This window comes from Ailuropoda melanoleuca, chromosome 17, assembly GCF_002007445.2.
Source record: "Ailuropoda melanoleuca isolate Jingjing chromosome 17, ASM200744v2, whole genome shotgun sequence".
Lineage (NCBI taxonomy): Eukaryota > Metazoa > Chordata > Mammalia > Carnivora > Ursidae > Ailuropoda > Ailuropoda melanoleuca.
In genome coordinates, this window is record NC_048234.1 from 17139220 (window position 1) to 17155850 (window position 16631).

Genomic DNA, 16631 nt, shown 5'->3' on the forward strand with positions numbered 1-16631 from the left:
AGCTTATCATACAGAAAGAGCTGCCAGGACACAGTAGAGAGAGGTGGAAGGAGGCCAAGCCCAGTGCACCTTCAGTAAAAGAGGAACTGGGAGCCCTGAGGGATGCAGGTAACTAGTGTGCGAGACAGCAGTAAGACTCCAGAAATCTGAAGAGAGACCCTCCTGAGTATTCATCAGAGTACTGAGCACTGCACACGTGAAGAACCACCTACGAGGAGCAGAGAGTCAAGGAGTCCAATAAATGCCAAGCAAAAGGACAATGAAGAAGACTGTGCCAAGGCACAACATAATTCAAGCTGCTCACAATCAGTGATAAGGAGAAAATCATAAGGCAGCTCCAGAAAAAAACACGCTGTACCAAAAGAACAAAGATAAGGATGACAGCAGATTCCTCACAAGAAAGAAATATTCAGCTAAGGCCTAACATCTTTAATGGACTGAAAGATAAAGAATGCAAACCTAGAATTCTATACCCAGCAAAAATTCTATACCAGCAAAAATATTTTCCAATACAGAGTTAAAGACTCTTCTAGATATCCCAAAGCTAAAGGAGCTCATCAGCAGGGGACGTGCACTATAGAAATGTTAAAGGAAGACGGATATTGGTAACAAATACAAGTATGTGTCTACACAAAGGAATAAATGAAGTGGAAAAAACTACAGAAGTAAATATATGACATTTTCCTAATTACTTAAATCTCTGTTAAGAATAATTAAGATTTTGGGGGGTGCCTGGGTGGCTCAGTCGGTTAAGCATCTGACTCTTGATCTCAGCTCAGGTCTTGATCTCAAGGTCATGAGTTCAAGCCTGGGCTCCACACTGGGCATGGAACCTACTTAAAAATTTTTAAAAACGAATAACAGATTTTTTTTTAACAAAATTAACCATGAAGTATGGACTTAAAGCATACATAACAGTTTAAAGTGCATAACAATGATAGCACAAAGATCAGAGAAAAACAAAAGTACTTACTATAACATTCTTGTACATGAAATGTTTTATTCATGTGATGGCAGTCTGTCACAATGAAAGATGTACAGTTCCTGCCCTAAAGCAATCAATAAAATAAAATAAAGAATAATAGTGAATAAGTCAACCAAGGAAATAAAATAGAATCATAAAAAATATTCAATTATGCCAAACAATGGCAAAAAGGGGGGGGGACAAAAACAAGAAATAGCAAATAAATAAGAAAATGAGAGATTTTAAATATCAATAATCATATTAAAGGTAAACAGTCCAAATATTCCAATTGAAGGCAGCCATTGTGAGACAGGATGACAAAGCAAGACCCACCAATATGCTACCTACTAGCAACACGTTTTAAATAAAAAGACACAAATAGCTTAAGAATAAAAAGACAGGAAAGAATAGATTAGGCTAATACCACCCAAAGTAAACTGGAGTAGTTACATAAATACCAGGCATAGCAGAATTCACAGCAAAGAATACTTACTAGGGATAAAAAGATTATTTTAAGATAATGAGAGCAATCCATCATGAGACATGACAAAACTAAATATTTCTACACTTAACAACAGGGCCTCAAAATACTTGAAGCAAATACTAATAGAACTGAATAGAAAAATGGAAAAATTCACAACTATAGTTAATTCACATTTATAGAATGTTCTGCCAAACAACAGAACATAAAATTTGATAAAAAAAAATTAATGATTATGGGACATCTGGGTGGCTCAGTCGGTTGAGCATCTGCCTTTGGCTCAGGTCATGATCTCAGGGTCCTGGGATCAAGTCCTGCATCAGGCTCTCTGCTCAGCAAGAAGTCTGCTTCTCCCTCCCACTGTCCTTCTGTGTTCTCTTTCTCTCTCAAGTAAATAAATAAAATCTTTAAGAGAGAGAGAGAGAGAGGAAAGAAAGAAGGAAGAAAGAAAGAAAGAAAGAAAGAAAGAAAGAAAGAAAGAAGAAAGAAAGAAAGAAAGAAAGAAAGAAAGAAAGAAAGAAAGAAAAAGAAAGAAAGAAAGAAAGATAGATTGATTAACAGTCTAACAAAATAAAGAGTTATATGGTGTTCATGGGTCTAAAGAATCAATAACGCCAAGATCAAATCTCTACAAACTGATCTACAAATTGAATACAATCTCAATCAAACTCCCAGGAGGATTTTTTTTGTAGAAATTAACATGTTGATTCATATGGCAATGCAAAGAATACAGATTAGACAAAACAACTTGGACAAACAAATAAGAGGACTAACAATACCTATTCTCAAGATTTATTTTAATGCTACAGTAATCAAGACAGTACAGTACTGGTATCAAGATAGACAAACAGATGAATGGAACAGAAAAGAGTCCAGATATAAACCTACACATATATGGACATCTCATTTTTGACAAAGGTGCAAAGGCAAATAAGAGGAATAGGACATTCTTTTCAACAAATGGTGCTGGAACAATCAGACATCTATATGTAAATGTTTATCAGTCCATACAGCACACTATACACAAAAATGGACTCAAAATGGATCATAGATCTAAGTGTAAACCAAAGCTACAGAAGTCCTAGAACAAAACATAGAAGAAAACCATTTATGACTGTGGTTTAGGGGAAGATTCTGTATACACAAGACCAAAATCACAAACCATGAAAGAACAAGTTGATTAACTCAAAATTAAAATTTTGTTATTTCAAAGAACTGCTAAGAATAAAAAGTCAACTCACAGATGGAAAGAAAGTATTTGCAAAGCATATACCGGAAAAAGGACTTGTATCTATAATAATAAGAAGAAAACACAGTAATAAGAATTCAAAACTCAGGGGCGCCTGGGTAGTGCAGTCGTTAAGCGTCTGCCTTCGGCTCAGGGCGTGATCCCGGTGTTCCGGGATCAAGTCCCCACATCGGGCTCCTTGGCTGAGTCCCATATCGGGCTCCTCGGCTGGGAGCCTGCTTCTTCCTCACCCTCTCCCCTGCTCTGTTTCCTCTCTCGCTGGCTGTCTCTCTGTCACANTCCCCACATCGGGCTCCTTGGCTGAGTCCCATATCGGGCTCCTCAGCTGGGAGCCTGCTTCTTCCTCACCCTCTCCCCTGCTCTGTTTCCTCTCTCGCTGGCTGTCTCTCTGTCACATAAATAATAAATAAAATCTTAAAAAAAAAAAAAAAGAAAAAAGAATTCAAAACTCAGTAATCAAACAACCCAGTTAAAAATGGGTAAAAGAGGGGTGCCTGGGGGTGGCTCAGTCGGTTAAGTGTCTGACTCTTGATTTCAGCTCAGATCATGATCTCAGGGTCCTGAGATCAAGCCCTATGTCAGGCTCCACACTCAGTGCAAAGTCTGCTTGTCCCTCTCCCTCCCCACGCTTGCACTTTCTCTCTCTTTCAAATAAATAAAAATATTTTTTAAAAAATGGGTAAAAGATCTGAAGAGATACATCATAAAAGAAGAAATGGAGATGTCAAGTAAGCACATGAAAAGATGCTCAACATCATTGGACATTAAGGAACTGCAAATTGCAACCACAACAAGATCATGCCAAGCCTTGGTGAGCTTGCAAAAAAGAAAGGGGAATTCTCATTACTTCTGGTGGGAACTCTCACAAATGCTGGTCCAGCCAAGTGGGACACCAGTTTGGCCATTTATTAAAAACATAAATATGTACTTATCATATGAAGCCATTCCAGTCTGAAGCATTTACCCAAGATAACTGAAAATGTATGTCTACACCAAGGCTTCTATGCAAAATATGTACAGCAGCTTTCACTCCTAAGACCCCCAAAAATGGAAATAAGCCAAGTATCTATCCAAATGTGAAGAGATTATCAAACTGTGGTATACCATACAATGCAATATCATTCAGCCATAAAAAGGAATTAAGTATTGAAATTCACTACAAAATAGATGAATATCAAAATAATTATGCTGAATAAAAAAGCCAGGCAAAGGAAAGATTACAGAGAATATAACATTTATGTAGAATTCTAGAAAATGAAAACTAATCTACAGTGACAGAGAATGGTTCAGTGGTTGTGTGAAAAAGCTTTTGGGGGTGATATATTCATTATCTTGGCTGTTTATGGTTTCATGGGTGTACACATGTCAAAACTCACCAAATTTTTCTGCTAAAAATACATGCAGTTTATTGCATATCAATTATATCAGTAGAGCTGTTAAAGATATCTTAAAAATAAGAAAAATTAAAGCAAACCACCACTCAGGAACAACACAAATCATAATAGAATGAGTGTCAGTTTCACCAACCTGCCAGGTAGCATCATGCGGACATTCTTCAAGTTCACGCTCTCTTTCTTCTGTCATCTCTATTCTGTATTCAGTCCATCTACCCTCCTCCTTAGTTCGGCTAATTTATTTTTCAGCCCTAAAGTAGGGTACTCTACATCTTTTATTTCTTTTCTGAAACTTGCTATATTTCCATTTGTTCATGTTGTGTAAGGCCTAAAATTAAGGCCCAATATCATGTGCTTCCTAACATCTAGGGAAACCATGTGAACCACAAATGGCCTGACCATAAGCTCCCTTCCCCACTCTGCTCCCATGGAAAAGTCTAGACAAACAACCCTCCTCACTAAGAGATCAGACAGGGTTCCTACTTATCTCTGGGGAGTGGTTTCTAGCATCAGACCATGGAATCATTCAAACAAGCCCGTCAGGGCACCTGGCTGGCTCAGTCAGTGGAGCATGCAACTATTGATCTCAGGTTCCTGAGTTCAAAAAAAATTAAAGAGAATAAACAAAACAAAACAAAACAAGCCTACCATATCCTCCCATGGAATCCAGGGGGCAGCCCACCCTCCAGTCACTACAAAGCCTGCCTCTCACAACCATGACAGATCACTCTGCTCCAGATCACACCCTCTTTGTGGCCCGGTGGGATGTTTGCAGTGTCCTCCTACTCTGGAATGGGAGTATATATGACTACGAAACTGCTATCAATCACATCTCTCTGGAGTCAGGTGTTAAGTGTCTAGTCATTCCCAGAAACCTAGAACAGGAATCCTTCCTGCATTAACCAAGTGAAGAGCAGGAAATTGAAAACGGTTCACCCTTACTTCTAGGAGCAATTTTACAGTAACTGCTTTAAAATCTTTCTCAGATAATTCTAACATCTACCATCTTAGATAGCATCTGTTGAATGTCTTGTCTTCTCCCATGCAAGCTGAGATTTTTGGGTTCTTCATATGCTGAGTAATTTTGGCCTGGACATTTTTGTCTCAGCATTCAGTCGATGCTAAATGTATTCAGGCTACACATTCCAACCAGCCTTCTGTGGATTGTGGTTTCAGCATTGCTGTGTTTATGAGGACTTTGGCCAGTTTCAGATCTGGGCAGTGGTCCATCTCTTAGTTCAAATTCTCAGCGTCTGATCTGCTGTTTAGCATCTGAGACACATATGCACAAGCCAAGAGTGAGTCAGGAGTTCATAAATGACTTGATGGGATCTCCTTCCTGTGTTCTCCCCTCTTTACCATCTCTTGGTACTTTCCGATACCCTGGGGCTCCCCCTTTTCGGACCTCCATCCAGAACACTGGGGTTGTATGCACCTTACTCTATCTTGCACGTCCAACAACTACATGTATGTCCAAGGCGAAATGCAGACAGACAGAGAAAAGAAAAGCAGCAGGAACTTGCCCCCACCCCCTTGAGGAAAGGGCTCAAGTGACTGAGGAAGGCTCCCTCAGAATTCCTGACGTTTTGGGTTCTGGCTGCCACAGTGCTCACCACCAAGAGATTTGTCTCCCATTTCCCAAACCTGAACGAGAAAGATTATCCTGAAGTTCTCTCAGGCTGTGCCAATGTCCATTTCTGGGATTTTTTTTTTTTAGACCAGGCCAGTGGATGCCAGGAAAAAACTGAATTCATATTTTTATCTTCAGCACAGACCACGCTCCTAAACTCCACATCTGCACAACCAATGGCTTAATTAATACAGCACTTGGACGTTTAACAATTATTTTTAACCAAACAATATTCTTCACTCTCTTCAAATCTGCTCTTTCCACATCTCTGTTGAAGGGAACCTTTTCTTCTCAGTTACTCCAGCCAGAATCCTTGGAGTCCTCCTTTATACTCCTCCAATCTGTCAGGAGATTCTCCAAAACAAAGCACACCCCCAACTTCCACCACCATATCCCAGTCCAGGCCCCGTCACCCCCCACCTGAACCACAGCCACAGGCTCCCAGCAGGAATGGGCTCCTGCCTCTCACCTGGCCCCACTGACGTGGGCTCTCGACATAGAGACCAGACGAATCTTTAAAAGCCTAAGACTGCATTGCCCTCTGCTGAGAACCCATTGTGGGCCCCTCTCATTCAGGGGGAAAGCAGTTAATAGCCCGATGTGGACCCCCCTACTGCTTCTCTGACAGGACCTTCTATCAGTCTCCTCCTGTCCAGTATGGCGGCAGTGTCAGGGGAACGTTGCAGGCACAAATGCTCTTCCTCCTATCTGTACAATTAATTTCCTCAATTCCAATCAGTCTTAACTTCAATGTTACCTTCTCAATGAGGCTTCTTCTGACCCCCTGTTTTAAAGTGCAAACCCCTCCCCCTCCTCAGGCCCCTTCCCCGATTTCTTTTTCTACAGCACTCTGCACTTCTGCCATAATTCACAACGTATTACTTGCCATGCCTCCTGCCCCACTGCTGGAGTATCAGCTGCATGGCAGCAGAGATCTCTCCTTATTCGTTCACAGCTGTATGCCCAGTGTCTAACCAGTGCACGGCTCAACAAATATTTACTGTGTTAAGAGAATAAATATCCTTAGAACAGTGTGTGAGCAAAGCACACAGGAGCAGGACAGGAGGTTGGGACAAGTGCTGCAAACCCACCTTGTAGGCCTTGTAAATTGAGACGGAGAGCTGACAGAATCCACACTATTTCTCAAACTCACAGCTCCCAGCTGTAAACTGTCTTATTCCTGTTCAATTCCAACAATTTTAAATAGGGCAGTTATGATACTTGTATATTTTACCTCTCTTACCAGATTTGACACGTGCAATTCAAAGGGAACACTGCTGAGTCATACATATATATATGTTTCCTCCACAGCAAATAACAAAATGGTCTGTCAACAGTGTAAAGTCAACAAATACCTTTCCAAACACTGTGATTAGAAGTGGTCACTGAATTACATTTTAAGGTACAAAGAAATGAGAGTCTGCAGTATAAGAAGTGTGTTTTTAAATGCACCTAACTGGGGCACCTGGGTGGCTCAGTCGGTGAAGCGTCTGCCTTCAGCTCAGGTCATGATCTTGGGGGTCCTAGGATCAAGCCCCATGTAGGGCTACCCTGCTCAGCTGTGCGCCTCTCCCTCTCCTCTGTGTGCCTTTTCTCTCTCTCTCTCTCAAAATAAAAGAAATAAAATCTTTAAAATAAATAAATGCACCTAACTTCAGAGAACAAAAGAGTGCGGGCCTTTGCAGGGTCAGCCGGGAAGCAGGCCACCAAGCCCAGCAGTGCCACCCACTGCTTACAACACAGGTAAATGTCTGACATTACATGAGCCTCGTAAGAAAAGCAGTCTTATTTTTGTTGTTACACTTTTCTTCCTCCTGAAAGAGTCTGACCTTATTAATCAGATTTGGCACAGAAAGGTCTTTTGCTATTTATGAAAATGAAATTCACCCTCATAGGATAAAGATGAGTCACTACTAAGGATATTCAAGAGAACAGGCTAAGCTCAAATTCTGATGTAAATTCTAAGAAGATTTCAACAAAGGTTATAAACAAAACTTTCCAAAATGCCTACGGTGTTCAGGGCGACATGCACGCAGGACCTAAAACTCCACACTACGTCACGGACACACCTTAAATAAAGTCCTGGTCACCGTGCCAAAAAACTGCCTTACTGCAAAGCACAGCCTGCAGTCAGATAAAGAGGGATGCCTCCCATCCCTCGCCCTGTTCCCATGACACCTGAGTGCTCTCATTTCCTTCCTCTCGTTTTTAATTTGGGGAATGGCCAATGCCAATAAGAGTTATTAAAGATTCTTTTCCTGAAAAGTTTCTAAAAAAAGAAATGTTAAAAGGGCACTCGTGTTAGTCACTACATGAACTAAGCTATCAAAATTACTGTCACCCAAAGTGGGACAACCTGGTATCAAGTGCCACTGCATAAAATGAAAATGAAAAACAGCATGGCCCATTGAGTATTCTTGGCTAAATATTTTAACCTACATCTAAATTTGAGGAAATGACTCAGTCATATCCAGAATGTGTAAACCTCAGTAAGATAATTTGCCTGAATTCTTAAAAAAAAAAAAAAGTGTTATAAAAGACAAAGAGATGGAAGATTTGTCTAGATTTAAAAAACAAAACAAAAAAAAATTCCATAGATCTAAGCAGATGCAACATGACATTTAAATGGATCCTGAATTGAAAAAGCAAACCCAAAACCACCGCAAACATCATCTTGAGACACGTGGGGAACATAAAATTAATGCTAATATTGTTAGGTGTGGTACTGGTTTTGTGGCTATGTAAGGCTCTGTCCTTCCTCCTAGGAAAGGCACGCTGGTACAGCCGACGGTTCACCTGGTCATTCTGAAATGGCTCAGCAAGAGCAAGTGGAGTGCGAACGAGACGGGGAGGAGGGCGGTGAGAAGAGAGGCACATGGCGATGGGCAGATCTCAGTGAGGCGTATAAAGAGGTTCATTTTTCTGCCTTTCAAATTTCCTGAAGTTTGAATATTTCCAAAATAAAAAGCTGGAGGAACTAAAAGAGAACGACGGAGCAGTGAAAGTACCACACATCCTGTCATAGTGGTGTGTGCCCAAATAAGAAGCCCTAACAGCTATCTTAGAGTAAGGTTTCTTGACACAAACCCCAAACCCTCCAGGAGAAGAGGCAAGAAACAAAGGCCAGGAATGAGGCAGTCTGCGACCATTTTCTGCACACATTTGAAAGAAATTTCCTAAACTGTCAAAAGAATCCTAATCCTCTGAACTTGTTTTACTTGGTTCTTATAAACGTGTTGAAGGGTGGTATCATCTGAGGAGCTTTTTCCAAAAGGGAACTTTGTTTGGTGCTACTGGAGCGTTCTCCCTGTTGGGAAGAACATAGAAGTGTAGCTGCTTTCTTTACGGTGAAGATACTGGAGGATAAAGCAGAGCTGCAGAGCGTACAAAGACCCCCGATATAATTGAGGATATTGCAGGGAGGTCCTTGGGAACAATCTTCATTATTTTTAAATTGGCTAGCACTTTCGATCATTAACACTGTATTTTGTATTTTATAGTATTTGTCTATAATCAAATATACATATTACAAGTAAAAGTACTAGTTTGAGCATATGACAGTTACATTTAATTTTTCTTTTTTCTTTTAAAGATTTTATTTATTTGAGAGAGAACACGAGCAGGGGGAGGGACAGAGGCAAAGGGAGAGGGAGAAGCAGACTCCCCGCTGAGCAGGGAGCCTGACATGGGACTCGATCCCAGGACCCTGAGATCATGACCCGAGCCAAAGGCAGACACCCAACGACTGAGCCACCCAGGCGCCCCACATTTAATTTTTCTAATTACAACTGACACAATACTATTTAAAGAAGTTCAATTCAGATCCAATATGTTTCCACATTCCTTTTCATTAACTATATACTTTCAGTAGTCATCGCTGAACAATCTTTTCTCAAAAACACTAAAATTTAGAATATCCATCTAAGAATCACACTATATTAATGGTCCACTAATACTCATGTTCAGTAGGAATATTACTCTCCCCAAAACAATCCTTTTTGATTTACCTTGCTTTTAAAAAATGTATATAGGGGCGCCTGGGTGGCACAGCGGTTAGGCATCTGCCTTCGGCTCAGGGCGTGATCCCGGCGTTCTGGGATCGAGCCCCACATCGGGTTCCTCTGCTGTGAGCCTGCTTCTTCCTCTCCCACTCCCCCTGCTGTCTCTATCTCTGTCGCATAAATAAATAAAATCTTTAAAAAAAATAAAAAATTAAAAATTAAAAAAATTAAAAATAAAAAATGTATACAATACATCTTAAAAAGAATCATATTGTCACTCAGGCCCAAGTTCAAGTAAAAAAGAAACAAACAAACAAACAAATCTAAAGAAAGCTAAATGCTAGGTTTTGATCAACTGTTTCCCCGTGAAGTGTCATCACGAAACAGCAGAAGTGATGCTAATCAGGACAGCCAGGCGTACAGCTCCCTCTGGACGAACCCCCCAGGACCGCCCGGCGTGGAGCCGTGGCCTGCACGAGCTGGGAGGGGCACAACCTTACCACACGTACAGCACTACAGTTTCTAGTCTGCACGCAACTCACACCCTCCACCCTGAGGAACTGACTGCAGTGTTCATATTACTAGGAAAGCAAACCATTTACTGTTTCCACAGTATTCTCCCCAGCCAGCCCCCATTTTCTACTCCCGTGTGGCCACCCACAGCTGGTCCTGGGTGAAGCAGATGAGTGACAAGGGCTCAGGGACGAGGGCCAGGCTGCTCAAGCAGCATCTCCAACAGGAAGCAAGTTCAGCATCTTCTTTTAGCTGAGAGGTCCACCAACGAGGGAGAAAGAAACTAAGTACAGTCTACTGGGTCTATTCTAAGAAGCTCTTACAGAGCAGTTCACAGCCCAAAAGAGACATCTCAGGGATCACATGAGCCATGAAAAATCTGTCAATTTAAAACCAACTTTAAAGAAAAAAAAAAAACGGTATTTTCACGAGGAACATCTATGAGAAAGTGAAGAGGAGAAAGGGATATGGTAAAAATATCTGTGGATCAAAACATCCAGAAGAGGATTTTTCTCCACCAAAATTTCAGGAACCTCTCCTTTAGATAATACATTAAACAAATCTTTCTTTTAAGAAACTGCCTTGTTGTTTAAAAACAAAACAAAACAAAATTAGGCCTGACTTAGGGCTCGTGAGTAACCATCACATGAATGGGCAAGTGAACCAAAATGTCTGCGTGCAACGTTCTTCATCGAAATGTGAATGTGGCCTCAGAGAGAATTCGACTCACTCCCGATAGAAAGTGCGACGCAGCAGAGCTACCCGTGTTATGAGCGATGAACTTGAAAGCTTCATTAATTAAAGGAGCAACTGAAATACATTCCCTCAGACTCACTTAGGAAAAAAGGCAAAGACAGAAGATGATCCTTCATAAGTAGATGGGAAAATGTTAAAGCATTCTGAATTTCATGAAAAATTCATTTAATAAAAATTTTAGAAATAATTGTAATCATGAGAATACACAATCCAAAATGAATCAAATTTACAAGTGGGTTCTAATTAACAGGTCCTTGATTGAGGAGGACCCTAAGAACTTCACTACTCTGGAAAGAAAATGCTAATTTCTAGACCTCAAAAGGTACGGCCGGCTCAGGAGCAAAGAGGAAGGAGCTGACTCTACCACTTGTGTTTCTGTAGTGCAGGCAATCAGGCTTCTTTCCTCTAACCAATGCCAACAGTACGCCCATGCAACCGTTCTACCTTCTCATGGTTTTTATACAAAACACTGCATCTTCAAGATATGATAAATATCCAAATTCCCAAGTTCATCTTCCTCCTACCCCTTATCTCTGCCACCCACTAATACCCTGTCCAGAAAAAATTACTGAAAGGTTAAAACCACTGTATTAGTCTCTAAGGGCTGCTATAACAAATTATCATGAACTTGTTGGCTTAAGAGCACAGAAGTCTTCTCCCACAGTTCTGGAGGACGGATGTCCAAACTCGAGATGCTGGCAGGGGTGGTTCCTTCTGGAGGCTCCTAGCTTCTGGTGGCCGCCAGTAATCCTTGGCCTTCCTGGACTTGCAAACGCCTCTCTCCAATCTCTGTCTTCACAGGACCTTCTCCTGCTTCTCCTCTTCTCTTAAGGACACTTGTTATCAGATTTAAGACTCATTCAGATATTCCAGAATGAGGTCATCTCAAGATCCTTAACACTTCATCTGCAAAGACCCTTTTTCCAAAAATAGGTTACACTCACAGGTTCCACGCTGACCTATCTTGGGGGGGGGAGGGAGAGGGGTATCACCATTCCACTGCAGTCACTGTCTTTCTAGGATTAGCTGTATCCTAATTACCAATAAATGCTTGCTTCTTAAAAGAATTTCACAAACATATCATACCATCCCTTTTCTAAATCTTGTTTTATTTCCATTATCAGTTATCTGATAATTCTTTTCAGTTGGATCCATTTCCATAGAAATCCTTCTCTGAATGTTTTCATTAGTCACCATGAATAAATCTGCCATGGTCAAACGGGCAGATACCAAGTACTTTACCCACAAGAATAGCATTTTTGTGGATGACCAAAGTAGAAACCTTTCAGTGAGTCTTACATATTGACTAGGGTGGTCACCAGTTTCACTGAATAGTGTTTTAATTTCTCCTTATCCACCCTCATCAGGATAAACACTCTTAAACATACAATTTTAACCTGTGCAGGTACAAACATGCCTAAAGTGTTCAAACACTACTTTTAATTTTTACACTGTTACTGTTATTTAGTTCCTATACTAATAAATTATCAACATGCACATCTCAAATGAACCCTACTTTCTGAAAGAACGACTTCACGAAATAGGAATAGCTCTGAATTCTCTCATCAAACAAAAGAACCAAAATTTCAGATTTACTGGGTGATACAAGATTTCAATATCAACGTTGGAAAAGTGCTTTCTTAAATGAGTCTTCTCAAAAAGCTGCTCACCATCTTTTTTTGTAGTGACAGAAGAAACACCTCAGTTCCAAATACAGGCCACCCACTAACCCCAACCTTTGTCCTGCTGCCCAGAAACACAAAAAAAGCTGGCACGAAGCCTGGGAAGCCCTGCCCGCTCCTCCAGTGGGGTCTGACCAGTGCAGGCTGCTCTCTGAGGGTATGCACATTTCTATACCCACACAAAAGTTTCAAATTATCAGTGCAATCCTTCAAGAAAAAAAAGTGACTGATAAAATAATTTAATAATTAAAAATTATACAGAAAAGCACAGGAGACACCACAAAAAGAGAACAACATCCAACATACCCAGCATCTTCTCCACTACCTAAGCTAAAACAGCACATTTTGAATAAGGACTTTGCTACAGAAGCAAACAATACAGTATTCACCTCCTTACCCAAAATGCTGCCTTTTCAATAACATCCTTTTGCCTTATGCCCTGTTGTTGGGAATAAATCAATGGGTGTGAACAGTTCATACCTCCACCAGGAATAATTGCCAACTTTGTTTCAACCAAGCCCATTTTTGCAGAAGAAGCTAAAAAGGAAGGAAGAAAATTAAGTAAAATCCATATCATCAGATTCAAATATTATGACTTGAAAAAGTTAGTTAAATCAGCCACAAATATTCTGTTTACTAATTAAACCTGTGTAACAAATCTTTTTTAAAAGTCACTTCAAAAGGCATTTATTTATGGAAATATGTAAACACTGTAAATGATATACATTAAGAGATTCACATAACATTTGCTGTTAAAAACTGCTCGGCAGTGAATTAATTTTCGATGCAGAAAGACCAGAGCTGTAACTACATAATTTGACCTGATACTGCCAAGTCATGTTCGAAGGCTTAGACCCCATTAATTATTCAGGATGAGGAGCGTGGCTATGTCTGACAAGCAGGAATCTTTAGCTGCCTGAAGAACCCTCCAAATCAAACAGCTTAATATAGCATATCAGATATGGCAGCTTTTCAGGGCTGAATCTCTAGTTACTTTTGACAAATGGTTTTACTGTTCTGACAGCTGGACAAGGCTCCTCTTTCCGCGTTTTGTTTTCATGGCTACTTAAAAACATCTTAATTATTTCTTTATTTGCATATCCAAATGTACTTGGACCACCTCCCATATCCTAATCCCCAGAATCTGCACTCTTTCAGAAATGGACTACATGTACCTTAGCTTTTCCATTTAAAACTCATGATTTCAGATAAGTAAGGAGAGATCAAAAATAAAGTGGAAAGGGGGAAAGAGTCCACATGGACTAGCAGCTACAAATCCCAAGAAACAGTCAAAAATTATTGAAAACATAATTGTACTGACTCTATTTTTAACAGGCAGCTGCTTCAGGAGTGACAATGGGAGCCAGTGGAAGAACGGTGACAAATAGCTATTCCCTGCTTCTCCCAGTCCTTGATCCCAGGGCCCCTTTATGTCACCCCAGTGTGACCATACAGTGGCAGTCTGCGGGGCTCTGGCAGAATAAGGGGAGTGATGGCCATGGTGCCAGCCTGCCTGAGTTCAAATCCCAGCTCAGCCAGTGATTCTGGGCCTGTTACGTCTCCTCGCCATGCCCCAGCTTCCTCAAGCACCACAGACAGCCTCTCACAGAGGGCTACTAGGCCGACTGTGGGATGTCATACACGTTGGGGGCTTAGAGCAAGGCTGGGCACCCAGTCAGCGGTCAGCACGCGGCCAGCACTAATTGTTCTCATTATTATTTTCATAATCGCCTCATCCAACCCACAGGAAACCAAGCAAGAAAGTGAACCTCAAGGAGATTAAGTTATCATTCCTGTAGCTGACACGAATTAAGTGCTTGGACTGGGCACATACCACAGATTAGCTCACTTGATCTTCACAACAGCTCCTGTCATTTCCCCCATTTTAGAGGAGGAAACTGATCTGAAAAGGACAGGGCCTAGATTCAAATTCAGTTCTGTCTGACCCACTTTCCGTTCTCCTCCCCTACTGCTAAGGCTAATAAGAGATTCTATCAGACTGTCTGCTTAACTGGGAATCTTCAATACTTCATTAAACCCAATGGGTGACTTCTTCTAAACATTCTACTCAACAACAGGAAAAGAATAAAATATTTGGAATTATCTCAAGAGTAAGCACAAACCTCATTTCTAACAGGATTAATTCTCACCTGCTACGCGTATATCACATGCTAGAGCCAGCTCAAGGCCACCACCCAAAGCAAGTCCATCTATTGCTGCAATTGTTGGCACTGGAAGATTAGCTGAAACAGAAAGAAAGAGTTTATGTTTCTTCAGGAATATCGTTACCTTACTATGTAATTTATTTTAGACTCTTTTTTGTGAATTTATTTTTAAATGGGATACCATATACAGAATTTTGTAGCCCTTTTGCCTTTAACAAAATGGTCATTTCCTTTATTATTCTTCAAAAACGTGATGATTGTGTAGAGTGCCATCAAATAAACATGCAATAATGTCTTTAAATCTTCCCATATCATGAAATAGTTTCATAAATATTTTTTTTGAATAAGCACAATCACAGTTCCGACTTCATAATCTTAGAGCCTAACATCTTTTATGAGATGTTTGGTTCATACAAAGTTCTATTTGAAATGACTCAGGTATAACTGCAAAATTCATGATCCTTTACGTGTCTCCATGGTACTCAGAATGACAATCTCATCCCAGGAAGTAATACATCTTCTCTTATCAGACAAAAGCCCACTGAGTGGCTCCTCGGGTCCTGCCCACTAGTTCTATCACTGAGGAAGGACTACTGTAGGCCTAGCTAGAAAATGACCAGGCTCTATCAAGTAGCACACTTCAGATGGAAGAGGCTCTGAGAAGGCCCCGAGGGTCCAGGGAGGGTTCAGCCAACCACAGACCTCAAACCAGACTTTCTTGGTCCCAGAATATTATTTTAACGAGATTTTGTAAATTAGAACATACAGATTTCATTTTTATAACTGGTTCAAAAACGGACTGGTTAATTATTCTGTGAAGCAGATTCTTCCTTATTAATTTTATTTTTGACAATGGGAGTGTAGAGCGAGGCTGGCCAAACTTACTACAGTATAAACAGAACTAGGTTCTGTCGAGCTGCCCGACCTCTTCTCCAACCTCAGGCACATACTCTATGTTCCAAGTTCCTCCCATCCATGCCTGTGGACAAGCTGCCCTCTGCCTGGCATGCCTAGGTAGCACCTAATGATCTTTCAAGGCACTGCTCAAAAGCCCCTTCCTTTGCACCTCCATGGCACTCTGTACACGCTTTTCCAGCAGAGCATTTACCATCATGCCACCCATTCTGAAACAGAATCACATCACATGAGTGCTGATCAGTAACACTGCTCTTCCTACTCTGGGACTGCTTCTCCTGTTCCTAGGACATTAAACCTCGTATTCTTCCTGCTTTTCTTTTTATTATGAACTTCTTTCACTTAATACTTTAGAGAAATAACATGAATATATGTAGCCCAATGGAGGTACAGAAAAGATGAAGTGTAAAGGGTTCCTGAACGGGGGAGAGAGACCAGGAAGAGGATGGGAGTGAGTGTTCTGTCCTTGCCCTGTGAAAATGCCGAAGGCACTCACCAGCCACCTGGGGGAAGCTGGCTCCTCAGAGAGAGGAACCACAAAGGTGAGTTTAAAGAACTTCTATAATCAAACCCAGGCCTGAAATATATGTACTACTGAGTTCCAGTTTCTGAAAATTCCAACTCCTAGCTAATAGGGTTGTCTCATATTCTTTAGAATCCCGCCCAAAACAGGAACAAATTCATATGCAAAGAGGAATTTTTCTTTGCATCAAATTGTGAACTGAAAATGTAGACTAAGTAGAGGGGTTGAAGGAATAAGTTGAGTATAAATTAGAAAAGTAATATTCCACAAGTTCCTAAGTCCTTAAGCATCCCAGTAAGCATACAGCAAGATCACGATGGGTGGTCATCTATAATGTTCCTAATACTACATCAGGGGA

General features: G+C 40.8%; 1 protein-coding gene across 26 annotated transcripts in view; it reads right to left on the bottom strand.

Moving 5' to 3' along the window:
• Positions 1-16631, bottom strand: part of AUH (AU RNA binding methylglutaconyl-CoA hydratase) — a 397505-nt gene that overhangs the window by 309603 nt on the left and 71271 nt on the right. For 20 of the 26 annotated variants that reach the window (XR_004621633.1, XR_004621632.1, XR_004621636.1 and 17 more), the window contains 3 exons: positions 14821-14913; positions 13068-13207; positions 974-1049 (listed from right to left, as the gene is read on the bottom strand). The exons of 1 other annotated variant lie outside the window; for it this stretch is intronic. Coding sequence is in view for 20 of the 25 variants with exons in the window: in XM_034646772.1 (XP_034502663.1) it covers positions 974-1049; positions 13068-13207; positions 14821-14913 (309 nt within the window). In the remaining 5 variants the exon portion in view is untranslated. The remainder of the gene's footprint in view (positions 1-973; positions 1050-13067; positions 13208-14820; positions 14914-16631) is intronic. 5 more of the 26 variants (XR_004621635.1, XR_004621634.1, XM_034646764.1 and 2 more) reach the window with 1 other exon arrangement.